At 40.1% G+C, this 13,015-nt stretch overlaps 1 protein-coding gene across 9 annotated transcripts in view; it reads left to right on the forward strand.

The window, feature by feature from the left end:
* Positions 1-13,015, forward strand: part of ADAM22 (ADAM metallopeptidase domain 22) — a 253,989-nt gene that overhangs the window by 156,133 nt on the left and 84,841 nt on the right. For all 9 annotated transcript variants that reach the window (XM_030933154.1, XM_010370658.2, XM_010370659.2 and 6 more), the window contains 3 exons: positions 1,175-1,257; positions 10,482-10,545; positions 12,646-12,715. In XM_030933154.1, coding sequence (XP_030789014.1) covers positions 1,175-1,257; positions 10,482-10,545; positions 12,646-12,715 — 217 coding nt within the window. The remainder of the gene's footprint in view (positions 1-1,174; positions 1,258-10,481; positions 10,546-12,645; positions 12,716-13,015) is intronic.

Raw genomic sequence — 13,015 nt, forward strand, 5'->3', positions numbered from 1 at the left:
AAAACGCTGCCCACAAATTGCTTACCAGTTAAAGCCATTGCTGGTTTGAGAAAAGAATGGTATGAACTTGCTTATCTGGTAATCAAGTTTTGATATAAACACTGTAAAAACAAGCATTTCCTCCATCAATATAATTTACTGACTCAAATGATTTACATTCATTTTTACTTAGCTTTGTGTAAAAGAGCATTGCTTTGCTGCTGCTCATGATTGAGTTGCTTTTTTTGTTTTTTTGGAGACAGGGTCTCTATTGCCCAGGCTGGAGTACAGTGGTGCCATCTCGGCTCACTGCAACCCCCACTTCCCTGGTTCAAGCGATTCTCCTACCTCAGCCTCCCGAGTAACTGGGATTACAGGCATGCGCCACCACACCTGGCTAATTTTTGTATTTTTATTTAGTAGAGACAGGGTTTCACCATATTGGTTGGGCTGGTTTGGAACTCCTGACCAAAAGTGACCCACCCACCTCAGTCTCCCAAAGTGCTGGGATTACAGGCGTGAGCCACTGCACCTGGCCCATGGTTGAATTTCTTATAACTAGGAAAGCAGATGATTAAACTTTGGTGCAAGGGCCACATACGTATTTCCTTTCTTTTCTTATTTTTTTCATTTTTTCTTTTGAGACAGAATTTCACTCTTTTTGTCCAGGCTGGAGTGCAGTGGCAAAATCACAGCTCACTTGCAGCCTCAAACTCCTGGGTTCAAATGATCCTCCTGCCTCAACCTCCCAAGAGGCTAGGACTACAGATGCATGTCACCACATCCATCTGATTTGTAATTTTTTTTTTTGTAGAGACAGGGTCTTGCTATGTTGCTCAGGCTGGTCTTGAACTCCTGCCTCGCCTCCAAAAGCATTGAAACTATAGATATGAGACACTGTACCTGACTCCCCATGTGTATTTCAATATTTCTTTCTTTGTTCCTCTAATATCACCTACATAAAAGAAAGGTTAAGTCAACTTTTATTTCCCTGAATTTTGATTTGGAGTCAGCTCACTCAAGAGTGTTTATGAATAATTCTGTTAGAAAAGGTTTGATAATGCTAATCTGAATAATGAAATATCATGCAGAGCTCTAGATGTGGAGGTACATTGTGAGTAGAAACCTCCTGTGAAATGAAGCAGCTGATTCTCCTTGTGATACAAAGGCTTACATTCTTTATTTCTGTTTTCAGGGAGGAGAGCACTGTTACTACCAGGGCCATATCCGAGGAAACCCTGCCTCATTTGTTGCATTGTCAACGTGCTATGGACTTCAGTAAGTGTTCAAAAAGTATTTGTACTATTTATTTTTTCAATAATTTATTTTCTTTAGTATGAATGCACTATAGTAGATATCCCTATTTTGTGTCAAGAAATAATTTTAATTCAGTGATGGATCTGATTTTTTTTTCTATTTTGTGTTTTATAAACCAAGCAGATTTTTATTATTATTATTACACTTTAAGTTCTAGGGTATATGTGCACAACATGCAGGTTTGTTACATATGTATACATGTGCCATGTTAGTGTGCTGCACCCATTAACTCGTCATTTACATTAGGTATATCTCCTAATGCTATCCCTCCCCACTCCTCCCACCCCACAACAGGCGTGATGTTCCCCTTCCTGTATCTAAGCGTTCTCATTGTTCAATTCCCACCTATGAGTGAGAACATGCGGTGTTTGGTTTTTTGGCCTTGCAATAGTTTGCTCAGAATGATGGTTTCCAACTTCATCCATGTCCCTACAAAGGACATGAACTCATCCTTTTTATGGCTGCATAGTATTCCATGGTGTATATGTGCTACATTTTCTTAATCCAGTCTGTCGCTGATGGACATTTGGGTTGATTCCAAGTCTTTGCTATTGTGAATAGTGCTACAATAAACATACGTGTGCATATGTCTTTATAGCAGCATGATTTATAATCCTTTGGGTATATACCCAGTAATGGGATGGCTGGATCAAATGGTATTTCTAGTTCTAGATCCTTGAGGAATTGCCACACTGTCTTCCACAATGGTTGAACTAGTATACAGTCCTACCAACAGTGTAAAAGTGTTCCTATTTCTCCACATCCTCTCTAGCACCTGTTGTTTCCTGACTTTTTAATGATCGCCATTCTAACTGGTGTGAGATGGTATCTCATTGTGGTTTTGATTTGCAATTCTCTGATGGTGAGTGATGATGAGCATTTTTTCATGTGTCTGTTGGCTGCATAAATGTCTTCTTTTGAGAAGTGTCTGTTCACAGCCTTTGCCCACTTTTTGATGGGATCGTTTGTTTTTTTCTTGTAAACTTGTTTGAGTTCTTCTTAGATTCTGGATATTAGCCCTTTTTCAGATGAGTAGCTCACAAAAATTTTCTCCCATTTTGTAAGTTGCCTGTTCACTCTGATGGTAGTTTCTTTTGCTGTGCAGAAGCTCTTTAGTTTAATTAGATCCCATTTGTCAATTTTGGCTTTTGTTGCCATTGCTTTTGGTGTTTCAGACATGAAGTCCTTGTCCATGCCTATGTCCTGAATGGTATTGCCTAGGTTTTCTTCTAGGGTTTTTATGGTATTAGGTCTAACATTTAAATCTTTAATCCATCTTGGATAAATTTTTGTGTAAGGTGTAAGGAAGGGATCCAGTTTCAGCTTTCTACTTATGGCTAGCCAGTTTTCCCAGCAGCATTAACGGAATCCTTTCCCCATTTCTTGTTTCTCTCAGGTTTGTCAAAGATCAGATGGCTGTAGATGTGTGGTATTATTTCTGAGGCCTCTGTTCTGTTCCATTGGTCCATATCTCTGTTTTGGTACCAGTACCATGCTGTTTTGATTACTGTAGCCTTGTAGTATAGTTTGAAGTCAGGTAGCATGATGCCTCCAGCTTTGTTCTTTTGGCTTAGGATTGTCTTGGCAGTGCAGACTCTTTTTTGGTTCCATATGAACTTTAAAGTAGTTTTTTCTAATTCTGTGAAGAAACTCATTGGTAGCTTGATGGGGATGGCATTGAATCTGTAAATTACCTTGGGCAATATGGCCGTTTTCATGATATTGATTCTTCCTATCTGTGAGCATGGAATATTTTTCCATTTGTTTGTAAGATCCTTGAGGAATTGTCCTCTTTTATTTCTTTGAGCAGTGGTTTGCAGTTCTCCTTGAAGAGGTCCTTCACATCCCTTGTAAGTTGGATTCCTAGGTATTTTATTCTCTTTAAAGCAGTTGTGAATGGGAGTTCACTCATGATTTGACTCTCTGTTTGTCTATTACTGGTGTATAAGAATGCTTGTGATTTTTGCACTTCGATTTTGTATCCTGAGACTTTGCTGAAGTTGCTTATTAGCTTAAGGAGATTTTGGGCTGAGACGATGGGGTTTTCTAAATATACAGTCATGTCATCTGCAAACAGGGACAATTTGACTTCCTCTTTTCCTAATTGAATACTCTTTATTTCTTTCTCCTGCCTGATTGCCCTGGCAAGAACTTCCAACACTATATTGAATAGGAGTGGTGAGAGAGGGCATCCCTGTCTTGTGCCAGTTTTCAAGGGGAATGCTTCCAGTTTTTGCCTTTCAGTATGATATTGGCTGTGTGTTTATCATAAATAGCTCTTATTATTTTGAGATACATCCCATCAATACCTAATTTATTGAGAGTTTTTAGCATGAAGGGCGGTTTAATTTTGTTAAAGGCCTTTTCTAACCAAGCAGATTTTTAAATCAGGATTGCAAATGGCCGGGCTTGGTGGCTCATGCCTATTATCCCAGCACTTTGGGGGGGCCGAGGGTGGCAGATCACCTGAGGTCAGGAGTTCGAGACCAGCCCGGCCAACATGGTGAAACCCTCTCTCTACTAAAAATACAAAAATTAGCCCGGCATGGTGACAGGAGCCTGTAATCCCAGCTACTTGGGAGGCTGAGGCAGGAGAATTGCTTGAACCTGTGAGGTGGAGGTTGCAGTGAGCCGAGACCATGCATGCCACTATACTCTAGCCTGTGGGACAGAGTGAGACTCTGATTAAAAAAAAAAGAAAGAAAGAAAGAAAGAAAATGTCTACATTTTGCAAAAGAAAGAAAACATATATATTGTCAAGAAAAAGACAAGAAGGATACATTAAGATGATGCTAGACTCCATCTCAAAAAAATTCAATAAAATTAGAGTCGCAGAAAACAGAGGCTTTTGAATTTCACAATGATACCTTAAAATAATATTTGAAGCATTTTTCTAGTTTCATCCAAATTCAGACAGGAGTGGTTTGGGTTAACTTCGGTGTCTGTTTCTGTGGATGTTTAGCCCCTTGAAATACCCCTATTCCTTCTTCATATGTTTTTATGTTTTCCTCAAATAATAGAAGTTTCAGTAAATGGTAACTCTTGTCTCCTTACACAAAGAGAAAAGGCTTCTCGTGACCTCAAGAGCGCACATGTCTTTGCCCCTTTTTTCAGCCTGAATCCCACCTAATTCATAGCAAAACTGTGGGAGGGTCTGTCGTTTCTCAGAGATCTCCAAGGAACAAAGTTCATCCTTCCTCAGGGCCTTGCTTCCTTCTCATAACCTTCTCTATCAAATAATGTTTGCTGATGTTTAGCATGGGAATACGTCCACTTCCTCCATCCTGTGGATAATGATAATGCACAGGTGGTTGTTTCTTACTTGTTTTGTAACCCCTTTAAAGCTACCATGTCATTCCTCAGCATTCTCTTTTAACTAAATCATTTCATTTCCTTCTTGTGTGTTTTAATTTTTGTCACAGAACAAGCCAGCACTTTAGTTTTGTTAAATTTTCGTTGAGGAACTTTAAAATAATTCCTTTTTGTTACCAAGTTAGATATGTGGCTTTTCATCTAACAAGCAGTTAGTGGGTGTTTCCTGTGTGCCAACCCTAGGAATATTAAGGCGATTGAAACACAAGTCCTGGGAGTTCACAGTCTCATGAGGAGTCCAAATCTAGCCCATTTCCTGATGTAGAACCCCTTAGGTATATTTGATCTTTTTTTTTAGAGAGAGAGAGAGAGAAAAGGGAAAAAATGCAAGCTAAGCATTGTCACTGAAGAACAGGTAGCACCTAAGGGCTCCGGAGACATGCCACCTGAAGACGGTGGAGTGCAATAGGTTGGAATAGCATATCCAAGGGAGCGGGTTACACCGACAGATCTTAAATCTAGGAAAGAGCTAATGGACACGGCCAGAAAATATAGCTAGTCTGCCTGAGTGACACCTCTGGTCAGGATCTGGGAGCAAGCATATTAGGCAGAAAGCAAAGAAGAATATAAGGGTAAGTTAAATAACCAAAGATAGGAGGCCATATGCCTGAGAGCATGGAAGACTTCCATTTCCTTGTTTGTGCTAAAAGACTACTGTGAATAAAGGTGTACATTTATTTACTTTAAATACATTATTTGAAGAAAGAAGTTTTTACAGACATGGAATCCATTCTTAATATCGGGCAGTCTCTGTTTTCTTATTAGGAAAAAGAAACATTGAAGTCCTTTTCAGCAGTAAAATTGTTACATCTGAGCTCAAGACAAGCACATCTGTCACCTAGGAATAGTACAGTGAGACCTGTCCCCATTTGTGACAGCAAGTGTATATTGGAGGGTAATGAATGAGGTGGTTGTTTTCCTTTCTCTTTCTCAAAATCTCAATCTAAAGTCACAGTGTCAGCATCTTTCTCAGTACTCATTCCAGTCTGCCTTCTGGTTTTCCAAATGGGCTCAATGTTGTCAGAATCAGAGAGAAGATATTTGTGCCTTCTAAGGGCTATAAGTGGACCTGAGAACCTAAGAATGATACCTGTTGGTAATCCTACTATAGTCATATAAAGAAAGATTGAAAAATAACTTTTAGGCCGGGCACGGTGGCTCACCCCTGTAATCCCAGGCGTGAACCACCGTGCCCTCCTTTTCCTTTCCTTTCCTTTCCTTTCCTTTCCTTGTCCTTTCCTTTCCTTTCCTTTCCTTCCTTCCTTCCTTCCTTTCCTTCCTTTCCTTCCTTTTCCTTTCCTTTCCTTCCTTTCCTTTCCTTTCCTTTCACTTCCTTTCCTTCCCTTCCTTCCGCTTCCCTTCCTCCCCCATCCCCTCCCTCCCCTCCGCCTCCCCTCCCCTCCCCTCCCTCCCCTCCCCTCCCCTCCCCCCTCCCCTCCCCTCCCCTCCCTCCCCTCCCTCCCTTCCCTTCCCTTCCCTTCCCTTCCCTTCCCTTCCCTTCTCTCTTCTTTTGTTCTTTCATTCATTTTTTCATTTGTTCATTCGTTCATTCATTCATTCTTTCTTTCACTCTTTTCTGTCAGAGTCTCACTCTATCCCATGGACTGGAGTGCAGTGGCATGATCTCAGCTCACTGCAGCCTCCGCCTCCCAGGCTCAAGTGATTCTCCTGCCTCAGCCTCCCAAGTAGCTGCGATTATAGGCACCTGCCACCGTGGCTGGCTAATTTCGTATTTCACTTTGGGAGGCTGAGGTGGCTGGACCACCTGAGGTCAGGAGTTTGAGACCAGCCTGGCCAACCTGATGAAACCCTGTCTCTACTAAAACCACAAAATTTAGCTGGGCATAGTGGTGGGTACTTGTAATCCCTGCTACTTGGGAGGTTGAAGCAGGAGAATCACCTAAGCCCAGGAGGCAGGGGTTGCAGTGAGTTGAGATCATGCCATTGCACTCCAGCCTGGGCGACAGAGTGAGACTCCATGTCAACAAAACCCAAGGAAAAATAACTTTTAGGAGATTGTATAGTAACCGGATCAGGAATAGAACTCAGAATCCTGCCTTAGCTATTTATTTTTATTTATTTTATTTTTGAGATGGAGTCTTGCTCTGTCACCAGGTTGGAGTGTAGTGGCACGATCTCAGCTCACTGCGACCTCCGCCTCCCAGTTTCAAGCCATTCTTGTGCCTCAGCCTCCTGAGTAGCTCGAATTACAGGTGCCTGCCACCACGCCCATCTAATTTTTGTATTTTCAGTAGAGACAGGGTTTTGACATGTTGACCAGGTTGGTCTTGAACTCCTGACCTCGTGATCCACCCACCTCAGCCTCCCAAAGTGCTGGGATTACAGGGTTATTTTAATTAAGTAGATTTTACTTCTCCTTTTAAGAATGTTTTTATTTGAAACTAAGTAAACAGAAAACCTATCCTGCGTCTTGGAACATTGTCAGAATTGTGTATGACCATTTTAAGCTTTCTTAGACTTTTATGAGCACGTAGGATAAATATACCCTCGTATTATCTTGTTATTTAGTAATTATTAATTCTCATCTTAACTTTACCTTCTGAACAAAAATTTCTGGAAGAAATATTTTGGGGCAATGTTATGAAATACTGAATAATGTATGTTGTCCCAATTACAGTGGTTTAGATATGAGATGTATTATGTCATCCATGACTCATCCTTTATAAATTACCAAGTGCGTATTTTTTTTCATTTTTGATTTCTTAAATCAGTTGAATAACATAAATAAGGGAAAATCAGATTTGTATATCTTTCCCATAAAGAAACTGCAAGGTCACATTTGTTCAGAGTCAAAGGACCAATACGCAATGTTTTGGTGTTGGTGTGTTTGGTGTTATGACAAAAATCTTGTTACTGTGGGAACCTTAAAGAATGGAGTTAAATGTGAGTTTATTGCCCTCTTGTGGAAATTTGTAAGAATGGCTTTTTCCTTTCAAAATCTTATTTTGATACAACCTTTTGAAAGTTTAGCTCAATTGGTCTGTGATGACTTGGTCTTAGCTATAGGTTTTTATCAAGTATACTATTATGGACTCAATATAAAAGGATTTATATAAATAAACAAAAATATTTCAGTTCTTAAAGCATATAAAACACAAGTATTTTTTCATTATTAAGGAATTAATAATGGCACATTATCATATAGCAATCTAGAGTCTTCTGAGATACAGACAGTGTCAGAATCTGTTGTCTTCATATTGCTTACATGATATTTAAGTCCACTAAAAAGAAATGACTTTCCCATTGGACATTAACCTAATATAAGGATAAATAACACTCAGTACTATTTTAACAAAATAATCTTGCTACTTTTTTGGTGTTGCCACATGAATTTTGGCAAAGTGTGATGGTTTCATATGACTTTCTGGATGAATCTGGCTAGTTCTCAGCAAGGGTAGAGAGATACTCCCTGCCATATTTGGTCTACTTTTTTGAAAGGCTCTCCGTCTGACTCCTTGGGCACATATTGTCAGTAATGTCTTACAAACTGCATCTGTTTATCTTTAAATTCCAAATAGAATGTCATCCAAATTCAGAAAGTACATGTGGCAGAAAACAGTGCAGCTGTGAGAACAGTCATCCTGTGAGTATATAGAAGTTGAGGACATGTGGAAGATGTTATAGTAGGAATGAAAGAATTTGGATAGAGGCAGAACTTGGAGGCCATTATAATTATAGCTCATGGAATTTCACCAATTTCACTAAGTCTTCAATGAAAAGCAAATACTAGTTTATGTTTAGGAGCTTGGCTGTCATATAGTCATTTCTACCAAAAACTAAAAAATTACCACAGAAGCTCATAGCTTTGCTACCTTCAGATGCCTGAATGATAAGACAAGTTTCTTTAACATCATAAAGGGCCTGATCTCAGTAAAAGGATCATATTCGTCTAAAAGCAGCAGCTATCAGAATCTGTCTGAGTGGGAGTTGAGGCCATTTGTATATTTAAGTGCTCTCCAGAGGATTTCTCAGATGGCTGGTAGCCACCCCCAGCCTACGAGGTCCAAAATGGATTTTTTTTTTTAAAAGAAATATAGGGTCTTGCTCTGTCACCCAGGCTGGAGTGCAGTGGCACAGTCATCAATCACTGCGGCCTCGAACTCTTGGGCTCCCGTGATCCTCCCACCTAAGCCTCCCAAGTAGCTGGGACTACAGGTGTGCATCGCCAGGCCCAGCTAACTTTTTAAAAACTTTTTGTAGAGAGAGAGTCTTGCCGCTCACTACGTTGCCCAGGCTGGTCTCAAACTCCTGGCCTCATGTGATTCCCCCCACTTTTTCTTCCAAAGTGTTGGGATTCCAGATGTGAGCACCATGCCCAGCTCAAAACTGAACGCTTAAAGAATTTGCATGCTTCCCTCTGCTCCCTGCTTCCCTAGGCCCATCCCAATAAGTTCCTTCTGCATCCCCCCTCCCCCCCCACTTTTTTTCTTTTTTTTTTTTTGAGACAGGGTCTCACTCCGTCAATCTTTTTTTTTTTAATCTTGTTAAATGACACGTCTGTTTTTCCAGTTGCTCAGGTCAAAACTTGGAGTCTTCACTAACTCTTCTCTGTTTTACATACTTCATTTCAAATCCATTAATAAATCCTATTGGTTCTACTTTCAAAATATATCCCGAATTTGACCAGTTCTCACCACCTCCACTATTACTGCTCCGATCTAAGCCAGTACCTTCTTTCACCTGGATTATTGCAGTAACTTCCCTACTTCTATCCTTGCTGTGCTAAAAATTATTGTAACACAGAAGCTGGCATGATCATTATAAAACTTAAGGAAGTTTGTATTTCCCCTCTGCTTAGAACTTTGCAGTGGCTCTTCATCTCTCTTAGAGTAAAAGCCAAGGCCCTAGGAGGTACCCAGCTGGTATGGCCCCCACGGCCCTCTGGCACCATTTATTGCCCTTCACCTGATTATTTTCTTCCCTAGAATTTATCACTGTCTTTCTCCATATATATAGTATGTCCTCCCTAGAATACTCATCAGTACCACAAGGACAGATAATCGGTCTGTTTTGTTTGCTATTGTGTCCCCAGCACCTACAACAGTGCATTGTAGGTGCTCTGTAAACATGTTGATTGAATGCATGAATGCAGGTAGGTAGCAGGTTGCAAATGGGCAGTTCATGGTCCCATTTGTCTGGGCTCTATTCCTATTTCTGCTCTTACTGGTTAAATAATTTGACAAGTTACTTTATCTCTTTGGGTTTCAGTTTCCTTACCTGTAAAATAAGGATAGTCGTTGTACTTCCCTTGTAGATTTGTGGAAAAGATTAAATGAGTGTAAAGTATTTAGCTTGTGGCACATTGTTCAAATATGTTAGCTCTTGTTACTAGAGCATCTTCCATGTTTCTGGTAGGTCAGTCATTCTCAGTATAGTCCCTGAAAACCTGCCTCAGGATCACCTGGAGCTTATTTAAAATGCAGTTTCCTGGGTTCCAGTCCAGAAATCTGAGAAGAATCCTGAAAGACGTGCGTTTTTACTAGCTCTCCAGGTGGCTTTTTGCATATGAAAATCTGGGAATTCTATGTTAGACGGAGGAGTGATGGGCAACAGCTAGAGCATGGCAATCCTGAGCATGGGGTCAGGTGAGGATGAGAGGACTCTACCTGTAAGGAATCGGAAGGAGGGGCCTTTCCTTCTCAGTGGTGTGTGTGGTGTGTCTGGAGGTGATGGATGGGACTGGGAAATGGGCATTGAGAGGCAAATGGGTCCTCTGGCTGCTGATTTTAAAATGATCTTGTTCTGGGATGAGAGTCAATAGCCATGCCTAATTATTTTCTTGTCATTGGCAGTGGGATGTTCTATGACGGGAACCACACATATCTCATTGAGCCAGAAGAAAATGACACTACTCAAGTAAGTGCTCCTTCTGTTTGTTGTGGCAAATGGAAATGTTTGTGCTAAGAGCTTTTTTCATCTCCTTTTTTTTCTACTTTATTTCATTTTTATATTGTTTAGGGTTAAGATAGTAAACATATGTACAGATGCTCCTTGACTTATGATGGGTCTATGTCCTTATAAACCTATCATAAATTAAAAATATTATAAGTCAAAAATATATTTAATACCCTGATAAATGCATCATAAAGTCAAAAACATGTAAGTTGGGGACTGTCTGTATATTTTAAACTAAATATTGAGTAAGTCAAAACCACAAGTGTTTTTTAAAAAATTTCTTGCCAGTTGTGGTGGCTCACGCCTGTAATTCCAGCACTTTTGGAGGCTGAGGTGGGCATGAGGTCGGGAGTTCGAGACCAGCCTGGCCAACTTGGTGAAACCCCGTCTCTACTAAAATCCAAAAATTAGCCAGGTGTGGTGGCATGTGCCTATAATCCTAGCTACTTGGGAGGCTGAGGCAGGAGTATTGCTTGAACCTCCTGCCACTGCACTCCAGCCCGGGCGACAGAGGGAGACTCTATCTCCAAAACAAACAAACAGACAGAAAATTTCTTTTGTTTCTTTCTCTTTTATTTTGGAAATATAACACTTTCCCTTTCAGGTGTTCTGAAACCTCTATTTCCATCTCCACCCTAATGTGTTATGATCTTTCTTAGTCTGACTTGGCTACCATAACAAAATCCTGTAGACTGGGTTGCTTAACCAACAGAAACTTTTATCTTTATCTCAGTTCTGGGCACGGAAAGTCCAGGGTGCCAGCATGGTTGACATCTAGTGAGGGCTCTTTGCTTGAGTTGCAGACAGCTGCCTTCTCACTGTGTTCTCACATGGCAGAGAGAGAGAGAGAGAACTCTGGTTGTCTCCTCTTGTTATAAGGGTTCCAGCTATACTGAATGAGGATCTTACCCTTATGACCTCATTTAACATTTATCACTCTCTCACAGGCCTTATCTCCAGACAAAGTCACCCTGGGTGCCAGGGTCTCAATATGAGAATTTTGGGGACATACACGCATTCAGTCCATAACAGATCAAATCCACAGGTCTGTGATTTTTCACCTCTCCTCTCTTTTCTAGATTCCAGATTTTTCTCTGTTGTCTGTTCCTTTTAAGGCTCTGTGCTGATGAAGTTTAGAGAAACCTGAGTCATCTTAATCCTCTCCCTCACTTTAGCTGAAACATTCATTTCCCACAAATTAGAAGAAGTTGAATTAATATTATAGACTACAGAGAAACATAATACACTTTCATTCTATCTCTGTACGTACAAATGTTCTTCCTTGTATTACACAACATTAGTCAAGCAGAGAGGCAAATCCTTTCAAGAAACATACATGATTTTGTCACCCATAAACCATCTTGTTTGGGAAATTCTCTGTATTGTATATTATTTTATGGGTACCCACTGCTGCCTGTCTTGTCACTTTGCTTGACAGTATGATTTTTTTAAGATAATATGAAACCTATGACATTCTAATTTTTTTTTTTTTTAGTAATTGAATAAAGCCAGATGAAATTATATTTGAGTGTTTATTAACTTTTTAGAAGAAAAATATGACTTTTTATCTCTTGCTTTTTAATATAGCTTGTATGACACTTGAATTTCAGAACTGGGTCCACTTTGGACATTTACTTATACCAGGCATCCTGCTCCCCTATACTATGAAAATTGTTAGCTCTGTAGTCTTTGCCTACCAAAGCTCTCTGACTTTTAAAAGGCTGCAGGGATCCGTGAAAGGAACCAGTAATAAAAAAAACATGAAGTCATTTTGCCAAATGTCTTATTTGTCCTTGGGGGAATAAATTCATTCATTTGTTTTCCGTTACTATAGGCTTTGGCTTCTCTGTGAAGGCATTTTCCTTCTCATTGGATATTGCTCTGGTGCTGAGAGAATTCAGGAGCGAATAGAAGGGATTGGGCAATGGTTCATCACCTCTCTAAACCCAGGAGAATGCATAGGCAAGCTGTGGTTCTTTTAAGGGTCTCCAGCTACGTTTGCCTAAGGCTGGAGATAATTCGGTTGTACATGCTTAATCACTGTTGCTTGTGTCATTTCAGGAGGATTTCCATTTTCATTCGGTTTACAAATCCAGACTGTTTGAATTTCCCTTGGATGATCTTCCATCTGGTATGATGTTCATAGAGTGACTTTTTATTTAAAAAACAACTTCAGTAATTTATTTAATGCCTTAGAACTAATCTATTTGTGGAGTATCATTAGCCCACATCTGCTTTTGACGTGTTTAGAAGGAGAGCCAAGTCACATCAAGAGGGAGAATAAAATGCAAACTGGCCTCACAGATGAGTTTGGAAAGATGTGGAGGAAAACTTAAAAAATTTTTTAAATTGAAAATAAGGCACTAAAGGAGAAACAAGATTAGAGCCACAATTGGTCTGTGAGACAAAGTACATGCAAATTCATTCTTGG

Source organism: Rhinopithecus roxellana, chromosome 6 (genome assembly GCF_007565055.1).
Source record: "Rhinopithecus roxellana isolate Shanxi Qingling chromosome 6, ASM756505v1, whole genome shotgun sequence".
Lineage (NCBI taxonomy): Eukaryota > Metazoa > Chordata > Mammalia > Primates > Cercopithecidae > Rhinopithecus > Rhinopithecus roxellana.